General features: G+C 41.0%; 2 protein-coding genes across 12 annotated transcripts in view; one reads left to right on the top strand and one right to left on the bottom strand.

The window, feature by feature from the left end:
- Positions 1-3,966, top strand: part of abi3bpa (ABI family, member 3 (NESH) binding protein a) — a 28,020-nt gene extending 24,054 nt beyond the window's left edge. For all 8 annotated transcript variants that reach the window (XM_080037740.1, XM_080037739.1, XM_080037738.1 and 5 more), the window contains 6 exons: positions 73-178; positions 1,240-1,319; positions 1,876-1,905; positions 2,022-2,180; positions 2,663-2,785; positions 2,868-3,966. In XM_080037740.1, coding sequence (XP_079893866.1) covers positions 73-178; positions 1,240-1,319; positions 1,876-1,905; positions 2,022-2,180; positions 2,663-2,785; positions 2,868-2,983 — 614 coding nt within the window. In that variant the 3' untranslated portion in view covers positions 2,984-3,966. The remainder of the gene's footprint in view (positions 1-72; positions 179-1,239; positions 1,320-1,875; positions 1,906-2,021; positions 2,181-2,662; positions 2,786-2,867) is intronic.
- A 615-nt stretch (positions 3,967-4,581) lies between these two features.
- tfg (trafficking from ER to golgi regulator) lies at positions 4,582-21,270 on the bottom strand. 4 transcript variants are annotated; one of them, XM_080038741.1, is made up of 8 exons: positions 21,131-21,270; positions 19,212-19,425; positions 18,703-18,786; positions 15,488-15,634; positions 14,041-14,208; positions 13,772-13,912; positions 7,081-7,179; positions 4,582-5,819 (listed from the first exon to the last, which is right to left on the bottom strand). In XM_080038741.1, the coding sequence occupies exons 2-8, from the start codon at positions 19,393-19,395 to the stop codon at positions 5,389-5,391; spliced, it is 1,254 nt and encodes a 417-aa protein (XP_079894867.1). In that variant the 5' UTR covers positions 19,396-19,425; positions 21,131-21,270; the 3' UTR covers positions 4,582-5,388. The 4 variants fall into 4 exon arrangements, with proteins under 4 accessions (XP_079894867.1, XP_079894868.1, XP_079894869.1 ...); XM_080038742.1 differs by having other exon boundaries at positions 4,582-5,816; XM_080038743.1 differs by having other exon boundaries at positions 7,096-7,179.
- Positions 21,271-21,277: the final 7 nt, after the last annotated feature.

Here is a 21,277-nt window from a genome sequence, read left to right as displayed (position 1 = left end):
TTGAAATGCAAAAGCTCACTGATATTCCAATGGAGATATTCCTGGTTAAATAAAGGTTAATAAATGTTTCAGAGTATGAAGTTGTATCCACCACTAACGGACCAAATGGAGAGGAGGTGTCCATATTGACGACCAACCAGACACACACTGCTGTGGAGAACCTCAAACCAGAAAGCAGGTATGTGACTCAGACATATTTATGTAGAACAAATCATGTTGTGGAAAAATGGGACACAATGCCTTAACATGTTTTTTACATTAGTCATTTTTAGTTTAGGAACAACCTGCAGTTTTACGTTTGGGTTCCTGTGGAGATTTGGCCTCTAGTAGACCTATGGAGCAAGCAACCTATGGAGTGTTTTACTGGTTGTGTGTGTCTGGTGCGCACACACTTGGCCAGACATTACAGCCCTCGTGATACACATACTGGCCAATTGTGTCAAACTTATTCCACTGATCTACACGTAGCAGTAACATGTCAATAATGACTTCAACGCACCAACAAAGATACTATAGACAAAGCCTTCTTGCTAGTTAATATGGGTGTAAACAATCCAGGTTTCAAACAATTAACAAAAAACTACTTTGCAAGTATATAATGAGAAGAAGAAAAACATCCATCAAGTCCATTTTTAGACCTCAAAGATACACACAATGAGTTTTGATGAGTAACACAGAATGTAAACATTGCTTTTGTTTGCTTTAAAGAAGACTCCAAAGCAGCCCCTTCAACAAATCATGATTGTTTGAACTGCTGGCTGAGAAGATCAAGAGAGCTGTGTTAAATGCCACTGAAAAAGCTGTATTTGTGCTTTAATTCAAGGCATCTTCAGATAAACTTGCATTGTCTTGCAGCTCACGCTTGGTTTTGCATATAAAAAAAGGGCCAAAGTGACACAAAAGCTGAGCAAATCTGGGTGGAGAGGGTCACTGAGTTTTTAATTAGATCTCAGCATCTGGAGTCTCAGAACTCACCAGAAACCTCCCCCTGGGCTGGGTTTGCTGGCCCGACTACTGCCAGGACATCTGAACGCAGCACGTGGAATAACCATCAGCTGTGTGTGTGTGTGTGTGTGTGTGTGTGTGCGTGTGCTTGTGCGTGTGTGACCTTTTCCTAGCCGTCAAAGGCATGAAAAAAATATTATGTGTCCCACTGCCAGTATTTGAAGGAACTTAAATTGAAAACTTCTTAAAGTTTGGAGCATGCCTTTTATTCCCTCTCTTTCTTTCGTATTTCAGTTACGAGTTCAAAGTCACACCGAAGAATGAGATGGGAACAGGACCTTCCACTGATCCCGTGTCTTTTAGCACAGAATCAGGCAAGTTTCAAAAACCATTTAATCCACTAAGTCTTGCTGGAGGATCTGCCTCATAAACCCCGATGTGTTAAACCTCGGGGAGACCAATTAGTTGCATGCGACTGTATATGTTGTTAATTATCAGGCAGTGATTAGCATTGCTTTGAATCTCAGAAGGTGGGATACTATGCAGTTGTTACTAAGACAAGGGTCTTGTAAACTCATCAGATGTACTCTCAGAGAGGAATATCATCCACCTGGTGAGAATAACACTCTGAACAAAGCTACATTTGTACCAGTCATAAAGCAGCTGAAGTAAAGTCATGAATTGATCAAATGCTATGTTTTAAACCCACAATAAAAGCACAGAGAGGGAATGCTTTGCTTAGTTGGCCTCATGCCTTGCGCAATCAAAGCGCAGTCTGTTGGGGCAGAAAACTGTAAATGCTTTGCCAAATGGGCTCCGACACAAGTATGGGTTTGTCTTGCTCAGTAATTCAAGATGTCTCATGACTACGTGTTAATTTTCAGTTGTTTTGATGACGTTATTCATTGCAACGTTTTGTCCCGTTTGTAGCGGATCCACGAGTGAGTGAAAATGTTTCAGGTGACTATCATCTTTTTCTTTTCCTATCATTATGTTCAAGGAAGATTAAGATTCACCTATTTACACAGAGAAAAAAACAATGTATGAAGTATTTGCTTCTACTGATTTCCTCACAGGCAAAGATGCCATCTGGACTCAGTTCCCATTCAAAGCCGATGAGTACTCTGAATGCAATGGAAAGCAGTATGTGAAGAGAACTTGGTACCGAAAGTTTGTGGGTATCCAGCTTTGCAACTCCCTGAGATACAAGATCTATCTGAGTGACTCTCTCACTGGTAATTACAGACATGATTTAATGACATGAAACATTAGTGAAGTAAGCAGCTGCGTGGGGCCCCCAGGGGCCAAAATGTCAACTCTGTGGGAATTCCCTTGTTTTAGTTGGATAGCTATGCACTTTTGCCTTATTATTAGTGGTTCAATTGGCATCAATCAACCCTAAGAGGGACATTCAATTATTTATTTATTATGAAAGCTTTGCTTAGGACCCCAAAAAAGGAATGGGTTGGACCAATAAATAAGGCAATGAATATGAAAAAAAATTGAAGACTAAAAATACAACAGTCAAAAGCATCTGTTAATATCCAAACAAGGGTTGACCTGTAAGTGAAGTTATAAACAAACGAAAAAATACAAATCCAACCCAATCCAACCATTTATGATGAATAACCAGATTAATTTATTGTTATTGTTAATATTTACAGTTGGATTTATTACCATAGATAGACAAAACCTGTTTCCTTTCTGTTCACGGTAGGGAAGTTCTACAACATTGGAGATCAGACTGGGCACGGTGAGGACCATTGTCAATTTGTGGACTCCTTTCTTGATGGACGGACCGGCACCCAGATGTTTGCTGACCAGCTACCAAGCAGGACAGGTATGTCAGTGAGCCATGACCATTAACTGTCTGATTATTTTCTTTCGTAGCATCTTATCCCTCCTCTTTGTCCTTGTATCAGGTTTCTATAGAGCAATGAGACAGGAACCCGTCAGCTTTGGAGAGATTGGAGGGAAGTCCCATGTTACTTATGTAGGCTGGTACGAGTGTGGCACACCTATACCTGGAAAGTGGTAAGACCCCACAGGGCGAGAAGAAGACCCCTAACAAGGCCTGAAGGGAGGTTGGGCCTTACTATCATGTTACCATGGACACTGTTGATGGGTCTGTCTGTTTGAACTCACCGTAGTCACCCAGGTATGAACCTGTACGTATCACAAAACTCAATTGAGTGCATTTTTAACATTGGTCTCAATTTCTGTATTTATCAAAAATGTCACAGCCGATGAAAGAATGCAGGAGTTTGAGTGAACCGAAATGTTGAATATACACTAATCACAGAGAAAATGTTGGGAAGCTGGCTCCCAAAGTGTAATAACTTGTATCATGTTATTTATCAAGGCGATCATTTCTGAATATTCTGTACGTGCTCTGGCTTTTGAGATGAGAAAGTATAAATTGTTTCCAATACTTGCATGTCAGGTGAGCACACACATTGGGCATTTGTATACAGAGAGGCACCAGTCAAACTTTCATTGTACATTTGGACTATAAATACAAGTACAAGACATGCAGAATTGACGTTCTGCTGGCCCTAAGGGATTAATAGCAGTTGCAGTTTGCACAGTATTAAACCTTTGTTTATATATATGTATATTGTGTGAAATACAATTTGTACACCAGGGATCATATAGTTTGATACATTTCAGCTCAAAGATTAAACAGCTTTAGCCAAAGTGTTGATTTGTAACAAACTAAGAATGCCAAAGTTCGAGGCCAATGTTGGTATGGGGTTACGTGGTAACAAAAGATTTATGTATTTTTAATGCTTGTGCAGTCTTTTCCTGTATTTTCTAAAAAAAACAATATGTATAAAAAATGTGTAAATGACACAAGTAAATAACATAAATTATGTTTTTGTGTTAAAACGTATTACAAATTGTACATAAATCTAAAATTCATGGGAGAGAAATTGACAGGATTTTTTCCACATCTGTCATGAAGGCAGTTGTTTTTGATGGACCATGTATGTTTTCAGCAATAAATCTTGTTTTTATATATACTGTTCTTCATTTCAATTTGACTTCAATGCCTTCAGGAAAATAAGGGAATGTTAGGGAAAATATGTGTTCTTTTGGTCAAGTTCTGATCCGAAGTAAATGAAACACAAGGATTAAATAAATAAATAATAGTAAATTTAACACCAAAGTTGGACATGTAATCCAATTTACTATCCCTAAACTTTGTGCAAACGGTTTCAATATTCCCCATTTACAGTGGAAAAGCATCTAAAAGAAGAGTGATTTCAGTTTGGCACAGGCCAAGTGACGAGCAAAACTGAATGCACTTGTCTAGAATAATCATTTTACTAAACCTTTGGGCTCAATTTTTCTCACTCAGTGAGACAGTTTGACATTAAAGACCAACCACATACTCCTATGCCACATGTCCCAGCCAACCACAACCCACAGGCAGGAAAACAAAATAGGAATACCAGCATTACCACAGTTTTCCAAATCTGGGAGAAGGGAAAGGGAGAAGCCAAACTTAACAGAGACATGAACTAAGAAACCACAAAGAGGGAGAAGGAGTGTGTCGAAAGAAAGACGGCAAGGCAAACTTAGTGCCAAGAGCAACACAATAACAAATCAAAAAGATAAAAAGAGCCATCCAGCTGGGTTTCAATCATTTATTAGGTTCAAGAAAAAAAGGTTACATTTTATACATAAACAACTACTCTCACTTGAAAGTGTAATTGGATTTATTAGTAAAAACCAGTGATAAGAGAAAGAGAGGAATAGCAAGCTTTACTGGAGGTGATATTACAAGCTAAACAAAATAAGTCTTCTTCATGACAATGGGATCTACACCTCCCATAAGCCATCACTCAGCTAGTGTTCCCAACATGGGGCAGTTCAGTTTCATTGACACATCATTAATACCGACATGGTGGGTGAAATTTATCAAATGAAGACAAATAAACAAACAACAAAGGGGTCATTTTTTCATATATATATATATATATATAGTGTCTTGAGAAGATGTTTTGGGAAATATGTCATTGACATGACAAATGCAGACGTTGGATGCTGAAAGGAACGACAAACACTTTGTGCAACAGACTGTTTTTGGTCTCCCAGGTGAGCGCATACAGACTGGTTAACATTTTTACAATGACGGATACAAGAGGGCAGAGCAGACAGCGGACTGCTGACTGAAGGAGAGGGGGGAAAAAGTAACACAAGGAAAACACACCGGGGCCAGAACAGAGTGGTATGTTGGAGAGACAGCAAACAAAACACTAACCGTTGGACTGGGGGGAGTTGCTTGTTTCATATTTGGACTTGATATTTGAACGACTGGGACAATGCAGAGCAGTAAACCATTTAGGGTCCTGCACCCACTCCAAAGAGATGGAGCCACATGTAGGGAAGGGGTTTTAGGGTGGGCTTGTGAGGATCAGTAGCATCCACTATCCTCTTTTACCGGTATCCAGGGCCTGGCTGAGTGTAGCCCTGGACGTAAGGTGGGCGGTTGCGGGCGTACGGGTTAGCAGCTCCTGGGGGAGGGGTGACATTGGTGCCCGGAGGTGGGGTGTACCCTGGGCGGGGTTGGTACCCTGGGCCGGGCTGGGAGCTTGGCGGCAGGCTGTAGTTGGCAGGCTGGTTGGCCTGGGAGGTATAGTTTTGGGGAGGGAAGGCTCCAGGTGGATACTGCTGGGCTCCTTGAGATGGATGGGGCTGCTGCTGCTGCTGCTGCTGCTGGCCACCCTGCTGGAAGGCCTGAGCCGGGGCCGGAGCAGGACCGGGGGCTGGAGCCTGGGAGGAGGGTGGCGCGTAGTTCTGAAACTGCTGCTGCTGCTGTGGCTGTGGTGGGCCAGGCTGAGGGGCTCCGGGCTGGGGGCTGTATCCTGCTTAGATTAGGGAGGGGAAAAGGGAGACTCTTTAATTACTATAGAGGAGAGACAGCAGCTACCCTTTTGCATTTTTAAAAGTCACATTAGGGATGTCCATGGTTAACTGGTTAACCGTTAACCATTAAGAAGATCTTTAACCGGTTAATACTAAAGGTTAAACGGTTAAAAAAATTAAATAATCTTAATTTCTCTGAAATCCGGACTCTTATTTTGATATCGCTAAACCGGATGTAAGAATGCCAACTATCGGTAAAGAATGAAACGAGAAGTGTAGGCTACGCTCAACTTTATAATAGGTCCATGGTACGCTCCCAGTCACGACTTATGGTCACATTACAACACTCCCGTGTCATATATTTCTATAATTTAATTAACAGCGTGGGCTCCCGCTAGCTTAACATAGCGCTAGCATTAGCCTTCTTGAGGTGGATGCTGTCCTGCATCTATCACCGTCTCAGTGAGTGTGTGAGGGAGTGACAGACAGCCAGACAGTGAGTGCCCGCCCCCTGCACAAACATAGGTCTGCCATGATTGTGTGCCAGGATCAATAGCGAAAATCCGTCATAAACAAAAGCGTTAAGGATCATTATGCAGTACTGATAACATCGGAGCTTATCAATATTACGGTCTTTCAAAATGTTGCCCCGTGCTCAGCACTACTTAGCACCGGGTTTCGGTGGGCTACCCATCCCCTAAGCCTGTGTGTGTGTGTGTGTAAATGTCCCTTTCAGTCTCTTATTGCACTTTCTGCTCCTACATTCGCATACTAGACCTCTTCTCACAACAGACAAAGGTGCCGTGTGAATGTCAAAATGTAGGCATTTAAATTGGCTACTGGTGCCTGAATTGTTTTTAAATTAATATGCCGGTCCTTGGAACAAAAAAAGGTCGGGAGCACTGCTGTAATGCTTCATGTATTTCACTATAAATAGGCTACATTAAATCTTAACGGTTAACCGGTTAATAACCGTTAATTCTGGTGGTTAACCGGTTAAAGAAAAAATTCTAAATGGCCATCCCTAAGTCACATATTATGCTTATTTTCAGGTTCACATTTTTATTTTGGGTTTCTACTACAAACTATTTTCATGATGTTGTGTCCGAAAAAAAACTTCATATTTCTCACAGTGCCATTTCTGAATCTGCTCTTTTGAGCATCTGTCAGAAACAGGGGACCCATATTAATGTTAAAAAAAACATGAAAAGGGGCTTTTTGCGTAATAGGTGACCTTTAAATCCTGACCATTTGTACTCTTACCAGAGTATTGCATACCGTACTGCTGCTGCTGCTGCGGTGGGGCACCGGGTTGCTGAGGTGGGTATCCACCTGGAGCCTGGTACTGCTGGTAGACCTGACCTGAAAGAACAGGGACAAACAGGGACAAGCATTGTCAGCAGTCAGTTGGCAAAACATTCATCATGAATGCATCTTGGCTGCATTTAAACGATGCTTTCAGATATCAGATGACTATTCAAATAATGCAAATGGTGTGTCTGTATCTTCAAGGAAACACCGGTGCACCTGGACAGAACAGCACCCAACTGCTTTGATAAAAACAGCTGCAACTATTTGTTACTACCGAAGAACATGTCTCTGTGGTATATTACAGGAAGAATTTTCCCAGGGCCTGAGTAGACATAAACACACACTGAGGCTGACATATGTATCCACTTTTGAGATACTATAGGCACGAAAACTCATCCGGACAGGGAGTTGTCCTCTGCACCAGACATGTCTTAAGTTTGCAGACGGTGACTTCCTGTTGCATTTTTAGTAACTATGACTTCACCAGTACACACTGCCTATGTGCATATGTAGGAGACGGCCGCCATACCCGCTATAGCTCCTTTTTGGCTTCATTTCAATGATAGGCCTTAAATGGCAATTCTCCGAATATCCAAGTACGTGTGGAGCATCATTAGCAGTATTTGAGTTTCACGACAGGTCATCAGTAATATCTTGCTCGACAGCGATGCCATTGTACATCTTCCTCCAAAAAACCTGGAAACTTTTTCCCCTTGTTATTTTAAATTTGCTCATCAAGCTTTCCTTTCCACTGAATGCCTGAATGTTGAGCAAACATGCAAAGACTTGGCAAGCTAGTGTTCTCCCCTTAACAAGTCTACTCTCCGGGCTGGCATGGACATTGGGCTGACGACACATGAAAAGCAAAGAGAGAAGGCAAAATGAAAGAGCCGCATTGGAGTCGACTTGTTTCTCAAGCCATGGTCAAACTGGTGCCGACTTTATTCTCGTTGGGAGGGCTGACATAATGGCACTTCAAATATTTCTAGTTTCAACAAAGCAAATCTGAGAACAAAACCCCACAAGGAACAATCAAATTATCATCAGAGAACCTCAACGCACTTAAGAGACAACTCCAATTGTTTGTAATACATTGTTTTTATGTCCAAGCAGCTGAGGTTTATAGTCGTTTTTGTGCTAGAGAAGGCATGTGTGTTAGATTGGCTTATTCTCCTGGGGCCGGTTGCACCAACTGGTCTTAACTAAGCCTGGTCGTAACTGCTAAGTAGGGCTTAGCTAAGACCAGGCTTAAGAATGGACCTAACGCCGGTTGCACCAACGGGACTTACGCCTGGTCTTAACTACGCCCGGTCTTAGCCATGCGCGGCCATGTGAATGTTCCATGGAATGCGCATATCACTGCGTTGCTAGGATACCTCATGACGACATGCTATTTTGTTGAGACTGGACATCCAAAATGATGGAGGAAATGAGAAGAGAAATTTCACTTATTCAGAAATAAGAAAACTGATAGAAATAGACCAACACCGAGAACAAGGCACACTGACTGCAAGCAGTCCAACGAGGCTACTAGTGAGGGGAAAAAAGCAGCTTGGCGTGTGATTAGGTCTAGGCTACAGACAGCGTTAAAATAGGCCTAAATATTAGGCTACATATAGCGCTATAACCTATCTACTCGGCCCAGGCACGCGGCATGTCTTCCCGTGACCGGGACAAGATTTTACGTTTATAATGCCCCCTGCTTCCAATGCACAGAAAGACGAGAGCCTTCAGTAAAGCGCTGAGGTGCGCACTGATGCGCATTACCAATAGGTTCTCATTAGAAATTCAATCAAAACGTAGGTTTTACAAAATTAATAATAAAAATTGTATTGGAAAACAGAGTTTATGGCCAGTGACGTTGTTTTAACAAAAGCCAAGACATAACTGGTTTATGCGCGCGCAGCACATTGTTTTGTAGGGACTTTTTTCTTGTGCCTATGACTCTCAGCAGCGCTCTCTCTATGACAAAAAATGACCAAAAGTTAGAGGAAAGCCCGTTTGTGGGAGAAGATTGGGTGCACACTTCTACATAGGCTTTTACAGTAGCATAGTATTTATTTTCTATTGTTTTTGTTTTTATAACGGATCGTTGCGCACACAGCCTATATGACGACGATAATTTTTGTGAAGGCTACATAAACGTGTTGTTAACATAGGTCTACCCTTTGTCATGCGGACAAAGCATGGGAATAGAAAACAGTAAACAGTAAAAGCAGTGTCGATCATACTGTAGTCTACAGCGACAGTCGAGAATTACGATCAGATTTTTCATTCTCCCCCTCTCTCTTCCAGCGCACTTGATCCAAGCGCACCGCCACCGTTTATGCCCGTAAAAAGCTAGGTGTACACGGGCCCTTTATTAAAAAGTAACAAAATCACATTGAGACAACTTAAAGTTGGTAAAGTAGGCTATACAGGTGCCTGTCTGCGTGTTGCCTGACAGCCATCGCCGTATGCAATTAATGCCACAGCGCATCAAGTTAGGCTACTTCAGTGCATTATGCCAACAGCTGAGTCTTTTAACAAGGGATCCATGCAGAGCTGCAGGTGAAGGGATCGCCTCTCCCGATTAACCAGTTAACTTGATGCGCAATGGCAATAATTAAAAAGGAAGAGCAGGTAGGCAGACACCTGTATGGCGTTTTACCTTGAGAGAGAGAGAGAGAGAGAGAGAGAGAGAGAGAGAGAGAGAGAGAGAGAGAGAGAGAGAGAGAGAGAGAGAGAGAGAGAGAGAGAGAGAGAGAGAGAGAGAGAGAGAGAGAGAATACGTGCGGCACACCATTTCTTTCCGCGAGCATTACTCATATTCTCTCATACCTTTGCTTTTGTTGACACACAACTGGATGGATTTGATGTTTTTGGTATAAAAACAGCTTAGAATTTTGACTTTAAGCCTGCCCCTGACCAGGCGTAGGATTTACGCCTAGTCTTAGTGAAAAGAACGCTAAGCCCAGTTGGTGCAACCGGCGTAACTGTTAGGTCGGACTTAGAACGCCAAGTTACGACCAGGCGCAGTTAAGACCAGGCTTACGCCCAGTTGGTGCAACCCAGCCCTGGGGCCATATTACAGAAACGTCCTATCTTAAGTCCTAACTTAAGATAGAAGAGTCTAAGATAGGATTTTCTCTGATTTGGTATTACAGAAGCAAATCCTAACTAACTTTAGGAATCCTATCTTATTACCACATCCTATCCTAAGTCTATTTAGGAAATCTTAACTGCTAAATCAAACGTCAGTTTGCAGCATTTCTGTCTGTTGCATAGCAACCGACAGTGTTCTATCTCAACTGACTCTCAGCCCAGCCTGACAGTATTGTGTAGGCTGACAGCTAACTTTGCTTTATGGAGCAGAAAAGGCCTTTGACTTTAAAAAAGACAAGTTTGAGCTGTTGGTGACATCTGTGGAGAGGGTGAAGGAAGTTTTGTCTCCAACAATTTTTTTTCTTTTTTTTTTTTTAAAGAGTAATTTCAAGTCATTCAATAGCCTTTCAGTAAATACATTAACTGTGTCTCCATTGACTTGGTTTAAAAAAATAAAACACAGCTAGTCTGGGTCTAACTGAAAAGTTAGGCTGGCTGAAGGGTTATCCTAAAGTTAGGAGACATTTTTTAAGATTCTGGGCAGTTAGGATGCTTCTGTAATACACTTTTCCTATCTTGACTTAAAGGCCTACTTCACCGGTGGGAATATGAAGGTGTATTGAATTCTCTTGTGTGACAGTAAGAGAAATGTAGGGTTAGACAGTGAGACCATAAAACACTCTATCTGCCTTTTCTCAGGCTAGGATGAACCAATTTCTATTTTTTTTGCACATTTATACTACATGGGATCTCAGAATTCAATACACCTTCATAAACCCACCGGTGAAGTAGGCCTTTAAGATAGGAACATTGACTTAGGAACTGTTCATCTGTAATGGCTATTTTCCTAAATCAGGTCCTAACTCTAATTACCATGGTTACCAAACAGTTAAGATAAGAATTGTGAGTTAGGAAGTTTCTGTAATACGGCCCCTGTTCTCCCCGGTCTGTAATCCATCATGACTGTTATGTAAGAGACTAGAGTGATGGAAGGATGCATGGCTGTCAGAGCCCTTTGGCCTCGGGGACTTCAGTTCCCCTCCAGTGTAGCCAAGAGGTCAACTAGGAGCCTGCTCAGCTCACCGTGGGAGGAGATGCATTCTTGCTTCAGGAGAAAATGATGTTCAGTGGAAGAAAGAAGCCTTTGGCTGCAGTTCTGTTGACCTCTAAGCATGCCTCAAGAAGGAGTCATGAGAACAAGGTCCTATTTTTAAAATAAACATTTCACACCAAATACACTTCTGCCCATCTGATAACCAGAAGTTTACAGTTCTTTCTCGTGCAGATGTAGATTATTGCCAAGGGTCTTTCAGCATCTCTCAAAGACAACAGGTTGAAGTCTTTACCATCTTCGCATGGAGCTTGTTAGCAGCATTCCTATGCTAACAAGTAACCTAGGGTTGCATTTAAAGTGAGCTCAAGGCCACTTTAAAAAAAGCTACACAGGCTCAGTTGGCATCCAAACTCATGTACTACTTTTTATATGTTCTCGTGTGTTGACTGGGTTTTTCTGATTTGCCTTGAGGCTATCATACTTGCAAACAATCTGACGGAGGAAAAAAACAATGAGTATGGAAAGGGTTGAGTGAGAGAGCAGGCTCGGAAAGATCCAGTTTAATGTCTTTATGTTCCAACCATCTGCTAACTGGAAAGTAGAAAAGAGATGAATAAGGGAAACTGTAAAGAAGGGAATAGGATAGGAACTGTCTGTTGCTATGTCGGGCTCGGAGATGTATCTAGCAACCTGCACCAAGCTTACAACATGGTATCCAGACAGAACTGCATATTTGAATATAAACAATACTTTTCAGATTACATTTTTTTTTCTTCCTCCACAAACTTTCCACTAGTGCCTCTGGATAGGAATCATCACACCAACAACATCTGGAATACCAGTCAGAATCAAATCGTAAAGAACAAGTAACCTATTGGACAAAAAAGTCTGTTGTTTTCTCCTTTTGCTCATGTTATGGAAGGAAAGGAAAAAGCCATGAGCAGCTTTCAGCTGAACTGAATAACGTAGTAACTGAATATGTTTCTGGATCAGCTAAACTCTTATTGAGCCCAACAGATATAGGCCCTGGGACGCCAACCAGGCCAAACCACAAACCACCAGTCAAATGGGAGTAGTAAGACCATATGTGTGCTGATCATCAGCGAGGCAGGTGTGGTAAGGAGACAGCATGAGAGCTAGCATGAAGTTACGGCTCTCACAATGTGCACCTCCTTCGCTCCAGTGGTCTCCCCGTTTGGCTAAGCCAAACCACAAACCTGCAAACAATCCAATCCGCTGACAGCGATGTGAATAAACATTAATACACTATGCTTCACCTCTGTGGCTGCACCTGCCTAGGCCTTTTCGTCAAAACAAGATGAGAAAACAAGCCAGAGAATTCCCTAATGTTAAGGGAGATACTTGGTCGAAGGAAACACAGACATGCGAGATCAGCACAGCAGACCCCCTCGACGCAAGAACGGTACTGCATTACGCACATGTATGGAAATAAGCCTTGTTTTTGAGTTGTGTAAGCATAGAACCTTTGTTCATTTATCTTAATCTCAGCCTTGGGTTTGGGTCCAATATGTCCGTGTCTTAAAAATCTTCCACCGGGGGAACAGCTATGATAAGGTCTCTGCTAAGTAAGATAAACCCCAATTTAAAATGTAATCAATACCCTTGTTTACAATGTTAAGATTCCACAGAGGTTAGACTCGAGGACCATTTCTCATTCAGTGAAACTTGCTGCTTCAACACCAGAGTGGATCTTTTTTTTCTTCATAAAGCATTTTCTTACAGTACCGGCAGTAAAGTGTGAATGTGTCACTGCAAACTTTAGTCAATGTATAAAGCTGAAAAAGATACTGATATTCATCATATACACTTTTTCCTTCAATTGAAATGATTTGCTTCCATTTCTCGGTCCCCATTCCTTCTATGGCCTGTCTATTTTGTTTCACTTTGTGTATTTTTCTATCACTTCTAGGTATTTTGTCCCTTCCAACCTTTCTGTGGATAATAAAGTTCACTTTGATTACATATTGATTTATTCCACACAAATGTCAAAAGAATTATGAATTATGGCTTAAGCGGTGCTGGATTGACTTCAAGAACCAATACCACAGTACTGCAGAACGTTTTACATTTCTAGTACCTGGATTGTAAATCAAATCCTACCTACTTTAATTCACCATAGGATATTTGTTATGCTGTCTACCTCAGATTTAAATAAGGCAGAACTAGTCTTCTAAAATAGAAGAGCCTGGATCAGTAGTTGTAGTTTAGGGCAACACATTGAAACTCACTCAACAGGGGGTGACATTTTTATGAGTCTATGCCGGTGGTAATGCTGTAAAAACCACATATATAACAGCACCACTGTAAAATAAAGTGTGATTGGCCCAGTCACCGAGGCTCTACAACTCTCTGGGGTCATTATAGTATTACACTTTGCATTTTTTTTCTAACAACGACAGGTACCGGTGCTATTTTGTGTGTGTATACCATTCAAACGCTGTATTAAATATGGCATGTGTGTATTTTGGATTTCTTGTGTCTCACCATCCATGCTAGTCGGGGGTCCCTGTTGTACATAGGGAGCCTGTGGTTGGGGGGGCACTCCTGGCTGAGGGGCTGCAGACGAGGAAGAAGCAATGCTGTCAGGCGTCCCTGAGCGCTCCTCTGGTGCAACCACTGGGGGAGCTACTCAGACCGCACACAGCCAGACACACACACACACACACAGCAGAGATACGAGTTTATCACATTAAGGCTATACACTCAAACAAAACTAATTACTTTTTTCCTGCTAATGGAATAGTGTGCAATACCTGGAGCCTGGTCCTCGCTCAGGCCAAAAGCAGAGATGACATTCTTGCTGACCTCGTCCTGGTTTTTTAACGGGTCAAAGGCTGACATGCTGGCCGCGCTGACGGGAGTGACCTGTTTCACTGCGGGGTCTGCTGCCAACACTTTGCCTTCACGTACATCCACCGATTCTAGAGACACGGAGAACAGAAATTGTTTAGGAACCAAAAGAGAAGGAAACCAAACGTTAACTATAATGTAATGCCTGCATGCAGTCCTTTCACTAGTTTAGAAAACTTTAAAATAAAATAAAATATTTTTTACAACACCATTGACACAGACATGTAGTACAAGGGGTGTGAGGGTTTCAATGTTCTGTACAAACTGCCAAAGCCTCATAAAATACTTTATTATAGTCCAGCATTTTCACTCAAAGAACAAATCCACCTGTTTGACTCAGCATGGTGCCAGACTGCAAACTAGAAATCACCCGAGTTAGTTTGTTCCAGCCAAATCACATATAAATATGTACTTGTTCAGGAGAGGGCAGAATTGGAACATTTAAGTTACAGCTAACAGCTCAGTTTTAATATTTTATAGCCTATTGCCATAGTGCAATGGTCACAGTTGTGATAAAAAGGGGAAGGACGTCTTTGTACTTGAGATGTGTGTGGGTGGCAGTGACCACAGTCAAACTGGATTGAACCAGTACACAAATGTTACAAATGTAGCATATAAAAACAGACAAATCCTATTACATTTTTCTTTTTATAAATTATTTCAATAATGACTAACCCTCATAAACTGTCTGTCTGGTGCCAGTTTCCGTGTGGGATATAAATGTGAAACATGAACGGGTTTTGTTTGTTAAGGAGGCCATGCGATGGTCCTTATTGAGATTAGGAGACCAAAGACACAAGGTTTGTGGTTTGTTCATACCACCTGGACTGTGTGTATGTCTGACCGTTAAACACAAGCATGTGTGGGTGCTTTTAATAAGTAGGCAGAAGTTTTGAGTTTCCATGTTGCAATGATTCCAAGAGCAGTTGTAAACACACACACACACACACAGTAAGACAGGAAAGACTGCAAAGTGTAGGTGTTTCAATGCTCATGAGATACTCAATTTGAGGCTGATAAGGATGTTGAAAGTTGACAGTATATAGCACACACTTAATATGGATCCCATACATTTGTTTTTTGAAGAAAGTAGAACATGAGCATTGCATCTGCAAAATCAACTTGTCGGTGCTCTCTGGTGGACAAACTATGTAATGGGAAAACTGTTTATAAATGACCTCAAGCTTAGTTTTGCTTGTGTGGCAAAACTGAACTGATGCAGTTATATCTACAATACCTAATATCGGATGATCTAGCTCTCACGTGTGTGTGTGTGTGTGTGTGTGTGTGTGTGTGTGTGTGTGTGTGTGTGTGTGTGTGTGTGTGTGTGTGGAGGGGGGTGTTGCTTACCACTGTCTGGTGCTGTAGCAGCCATACCGGGATCTGAGGGGGGCTCCAAGCTGTCCAGGAGGTTGTTGACTTTATTTCGCAGCTCAATGAGCTCCCTGCGAAGGTACTTCACCTGACTCGACTCCAATGGCCGCGGCTGACCATTCACTGCAGTTAATAATAGGTGGAGAGAGAGAGAGAGAGAGAGAACCTTGGTCAAACAGTCAAGTCAAACATTTCTCTATCTCTGCACAGCTGACTCCAATTGTGTTTCAGACGGTCAGACCTCAAGGAGGGTGACGGATAGGACTTGAATCCTGATTGCTTTTACAGAAGACGAGAATCCCCTAGTCCATACCTTTTATTGATGGGGCATTTTTATACATTAGGAAATCTGGATCTCATTAATTTTGACACAGATCATGTTCTAGATCCGAGTTATAGCCCTGAGAGCCAAGGAATACCTGGGTCAGACCATTCAGAAGTGTCTTGAATGCAAGGCAGATTGTAAACAAAGCTACGGGTGACCGTAAAATGTGGTTATAGAGGACCAACAGCTGACATTATACTGCTACCACTGACGCGCATATGAAATTAGCATTGAGGATTGTTGTTGATAATATACACCCAGTAAAAGCCAAGGACACACTCTGTTATTCACTTCATTACAACAAAATGGACTTTGTAGGTCTGGAAAATCTGGTAATTCTACACTAAGTATGTGTATATTATAAATGATGATCTGTTGGTTCCACACTGTGAATACCTGGGATTACACAGATCATCGATTACACGGCTAAATCCACAAAGACACTTACAATAGCAGCCAGGATGACAAAAGAGTACTGTTTGGTAATGCTTACTTAATGAAAAAAAAAAAAAAAAAAAAAAAAAACATTTAAACCAATAAGTCTTTTAATATTACACCGTCAATCCACAAGGAACACGGGACAAGATCCTTGTCTTCCACCCGATGTGACCTGCACGACAAGGATCACTCTCTCGTCCCCCTTTGTTCCCCCACACCATTTCCAATGGCAAAATAATGACCGCGAGAATGTAGATGGCCAGACATTCCTCTCTATCATAGGTTTCTGGTTAATGCTGAACAGAGATGCAAGGGATCAGGAGGCACTTTGTGAGAACGGATTCCAACTTCTCTCACTCGCATTGACTCTCGACACGTCTGAGAATATCAGTTCCACATGAGGTGATGAGCCACAACTCACATTTGATTGGGAGGATGTAAAACACAAACAAGAAGAAAAAAAGAAAAAATCCAAATGTTTCAACTCCCTGGCTAATATTAGCAGCAACAAAGAAGACAGATTGACTGGGGAGCACAGCACAGAAAACTACATCATGTTGTCCTTTCAGATTCAAGATTGAGCGTCACTGTATTTCTGACTTTTGCGAGAGCCATTTTGAGTTTCAAATCTCGCTTAGATTATTACATTTGAAAAAAAAAAATGCAAACAGCTGATAGCTATATTATCTAGACTCAATTACTTACATATCATTAACTTTTACTTCTATTTCTGCCTATAGTCCCACACTGATAAATCCCTAAACACTACTTTATAATTTTTTTCCTGGCAGGAAGGAGAAGACTGAAACATTATATAGACGATTAAACAGTCCTGCATTTAAATAATGAATATGGTTTACAGGAAGTAGAATAATTCATTGACAATTACAAAAACACATGTGATGTAAAAATGGCCTGCCAGGGGATATAATCAGTGAAAACATTAAGGTTGCGTTCCGAATCGCATACTTTCTTTTTTCTATTCTACATACTACATCCGACGATAAAAAGAATCTAGTTAGGATGCAGTAGGCATACTATTGGGACATACTTTTCTCTCTTATTTCATCATAACATTGCGCCTTGATCTTGCCTCTTGCTTTTATATCCGTCGCATCCCCGTTTGTTTTCATATGGAGGCTTCGTCGATGTTACGTCACTTCACGTGCGCACTGGATTGTGGGTCAGAATCGCCCAAATAGGATGCACTTTTCAACACTAACAATCTTGGCCGCATGAAGTAGGACATCCGGGTACTTCTAACCATCCTAAATCTGGCCACAAGAATCGGGACATCCTAAATCTTTTTTCTACATACTATATAGTAGAAAGTATGCGATTCGGAACGCAACCCACGTTGCATATTGACATATCCTGATTCATCTTGACTGGTGGGTATGGCCTAATGTGGACATGTATGTTTTAGCATGCTTGAAAGAAAACTGTCCTGGATTTATTATTAAAGATTAAAGAATAAGACGCTTAAGCTTATAGATGGATCGATGGAATATACTTCACCTATAACTTAATGTGCGTACAGTATCTGCCTTCTTTGTTTTCATGCCCACAGTAGCCCACACACTCTTTAAGTTACCAGATCTGAATTCATTCAACAAACAAAATGCCCTAATAGCTTAAATAAGAACATACACATTGAGAGCATGTTCACAGTTTTTGTTAATGTCTGGAAAAAAGTTTTGAAATCAACTTTATATCAGTGTTTAGTAATCAAACCAGACAGAAAACACCATTTAACCATAAAACTGTACATATATGCCATGTTGTTTCAGGGCACGCCCTGTTTTTTATATTATCCAATTCAAGCAATGTTTAAATCATCGATCGATTAAAACTGAACTCCATCTGCTGTATGTATTTTCTGTAAAAAAATATGAATTTTCAACATTTTATGGAACACAATATTAAACAAAAACAGGCCTCAAGCCTGCATGTTAGGGTGAGGCCAACTGGTTTGAGGAAAGAGATTAATTCTTCTGTGGAAAGTCACATAACTACAGGGCTTAATGACTGTGGATTTAGCTCGCACATATTTCAGACTATGAACAAGTATAACTGGCACAGGGCTTTCGCAGTACATCAACTATTCTCTTTGTTTGTTTGCTGAACCAGCGCAAAGAAACAAATGAAATTCCAAACAAATTAGTCAGAAGAGAATACAGGCAAGTTTTCCTTGGACAGAGAAGCACTGAGGTTTTTGTTGAGTGAAACACAAGCTGGACTGCCCTCCAGTGACTGGTTGCTGTAACAGCTATGAAAAACATCCTGGTCTACAGTTTATCACCATGTCTCATCACATGATGCCCGACATCTACTGGCTTGAAGTTTGGATTCCTCAAAGAAAAGTTAATTTTGCATGGCTTAGTATGATTATGAAGGGCAAAAGAAAGAAAAGCCTTTAATAACTTACCAAACAAAGTCAATTTGAGTATTCTACTACACTGGATGGCGAAGGAGAGGTCAGAGCTGTCAAAGATGGTGATGAGGTCATCATCTAGAAGAAGGGCAAAGACAGGCAAGATGATTAATTACAAGGGAAATTACCTCTGAAAGAAAAGTATGTTAAGATGCCAGTGACATGATCAAGTAATTAGTTAGTATTGTTATATTAGTATTATTAGCACTTTTTAATTTTGTTATTAAGAGTATACACATACTTCACATAGCTATTGATACAGTATATCACTGACTATATTAATGTGAGTTTATAATATTATTTTTTATTAAAAGTACCTTCAAATGTATCAATTTCCATTTTATCCTTCCTACTTTTGCCAGTATGGCCTTACTTTAGGATTAAGTTTAATTTGAAGTGGTATTATTTAAAAGGGCATTAAACAGTCTTAAATTGGGGGAGGGGGGTACCCTGCATTCACACTTTTACCCTTGACACCAATTAGGGCCCGTGTCACGACTCACCTTCGTCCTTGTATTTGATGGTGACCTCGTCGTTACTCTGAAGCTTCCCCCTGAAGACGCGCTGCATCATCAGCACTAGCTCATCGTATGTTATGTCTTCGTTGTGGATGGGGATGCGTCTGATGTCATCGCCCAGCTGCGCTTTGATGATCAGCTTCCCACTCAGGTCCAGCTGGCCGTTCATGGTGCCGTCCGACCTCGTCTGCTCCCACCACTTAAAAACAGGGTCAGAGGAGAGGAAGGTTAAAAAAAATCAACCAACACACAAATATTGTCCTAGCTTTCCTTATCTCTTTCTCAATGCTGATTAAGGCCTTTTTGACCTCTATGTATGACAAATTAGAAGCAGCTGAGTTTGACTAGCTTTGATAATATTTGGGTTATTATAAAATGTATATTCATACAATTGGTTAATGAGGTCACAAAGTACTTACGGCATCCAACATCAAAATTTGTTTATTTTCTATTCAAATTATAGTCAAATACTGTGTGTGTGTGACGTGAAAGTAGGTCATCAGGTCAGGGGAAGTGGTTGTTGTAAGAGTTGTTATCTATGATCCAGAGGCCTTGTGAAGATTATAGAGAGAGGGACAAAGCTTCTCTTTACATGGGATTTGAATGAATATTCTCCCTCAAACTTTAAAAGTGATGACATCTTCCCTCGTGTCAGTTTGTCCTGATTATAATCTAAAAACAAATCATATAAATAATCCAATAAAGAGACTATGACTATGCCATAATAATATCACAAAGTTTCACTTAAACTGCATCTGAGTCTAAGGGTCAAACTTCATTCAGTGAGGTGGCAGTTCTGGTCCATCACACAACTCCTTGCAGACTTTGACCCAAAATATCAGCCAGTATGATAAGAGAACCAGACCTTTCAACTACGTTCAATGGACCTTTTAGGAAAATATAATAATGTGATAATTTGTATGCTTGACAGTTGAAACTCACAGGTTTTAAGTGTACGCAATCGTACGTGTGCAGTGTAACTACAGTATATCTTAAAACCAAACATATGCAGTATGCAATAATTAAATACCTCTCATTTATCTCGTTTAATCACCAGTTGGATTAACCGACTTCACCTGCTGGTGTTCTAGGCCGGAAATATATACAGCAGTGAATTTAATTCCAGCAATGCTACGGCTTTAGTTTGACTGTCCTAGCCAGATGAATAATTGGCTGGATGCTAGGGATTGAGTTGTAGCTAACGTTTAGCATACACTTATGTTGAATAAAGGGACGGCAACACAACTGATTTCTACCTGGTTCTAGTTCTAACAAATTAAAGTTTAGTGGCATCGGAATTATACTTGTAAAAGCGGAATTGTCAAAAAGCAAGTCTGGTTAACGCAAATTACAAAACACGCCCAATCGCAGAGTCATCTGTCAGCGGCCCATAAACAGCATCTAATGACTGCTAACGTTTGCAAGGCCATCTCATCATTACCGTTTAATTAGTGACAAAATATAGATGCGTGCAGAATTTAACGAATAAGATAGTTAGTCTCCTTTTGTACTACACAATAAGATACCCAGCCCTCATTTCACTGTTTAGCAAACGATCGGGAATAGCAGTTTACTATTTAACTACTGATAGCTACCTGTAAGAGCATTCAGAGCTAAGTAAATAGCATATTCCTAATTAAAGAATGTCACAACTTTGCCTTACTGAAAATCACAATAGATTCGTAGTTGATATTTTGTTGACAACTTCCTAACAATTAGTCTCGACACCTGTTTGGGCGAGTTAGCGTAGCTGCGTAGCCAAAGTAACGTTAGCTGCTAGCTGCTGAGCTAACCACTTAGCTTGCTATCCGGTAACATACACACTCAAACAGGGATGGGAAATGGTGTGTAATTAAACTAATACATACTATAGCTGGACGCCAGGCAAAAATAAGGTGTTTTACCTGAATCAGACGACTTGACCACGCTGTATTTCACAGGTTTTCCCCAAACCGTGAAAATGAAAATATATTAGTTAGCCTAGCCAGACCCCGGTGTCAGCAGCATCAGGAAGCGTCCTCCAAGCTGTCAACGTCAACCAGTACGTGGCA

Source organism: Ammodytes marinus (genome assembly GCF_949987685.1).
Source record: "Ammodytes marinus genome assembly, chromosome: 12".
Classification (NCBI taxonomy): domain Eukaryota; kingdom Metazoa; phylum Chordata; class Actinopteri; order Uranoscopiformes; family Ammodytidae; genus Ammodytes; species Ammodytes marinus.
Note: the sequence above shows the minus strand (reverse complement) of the source record. Positions and strands in the feature narration are given on the sequence as shown.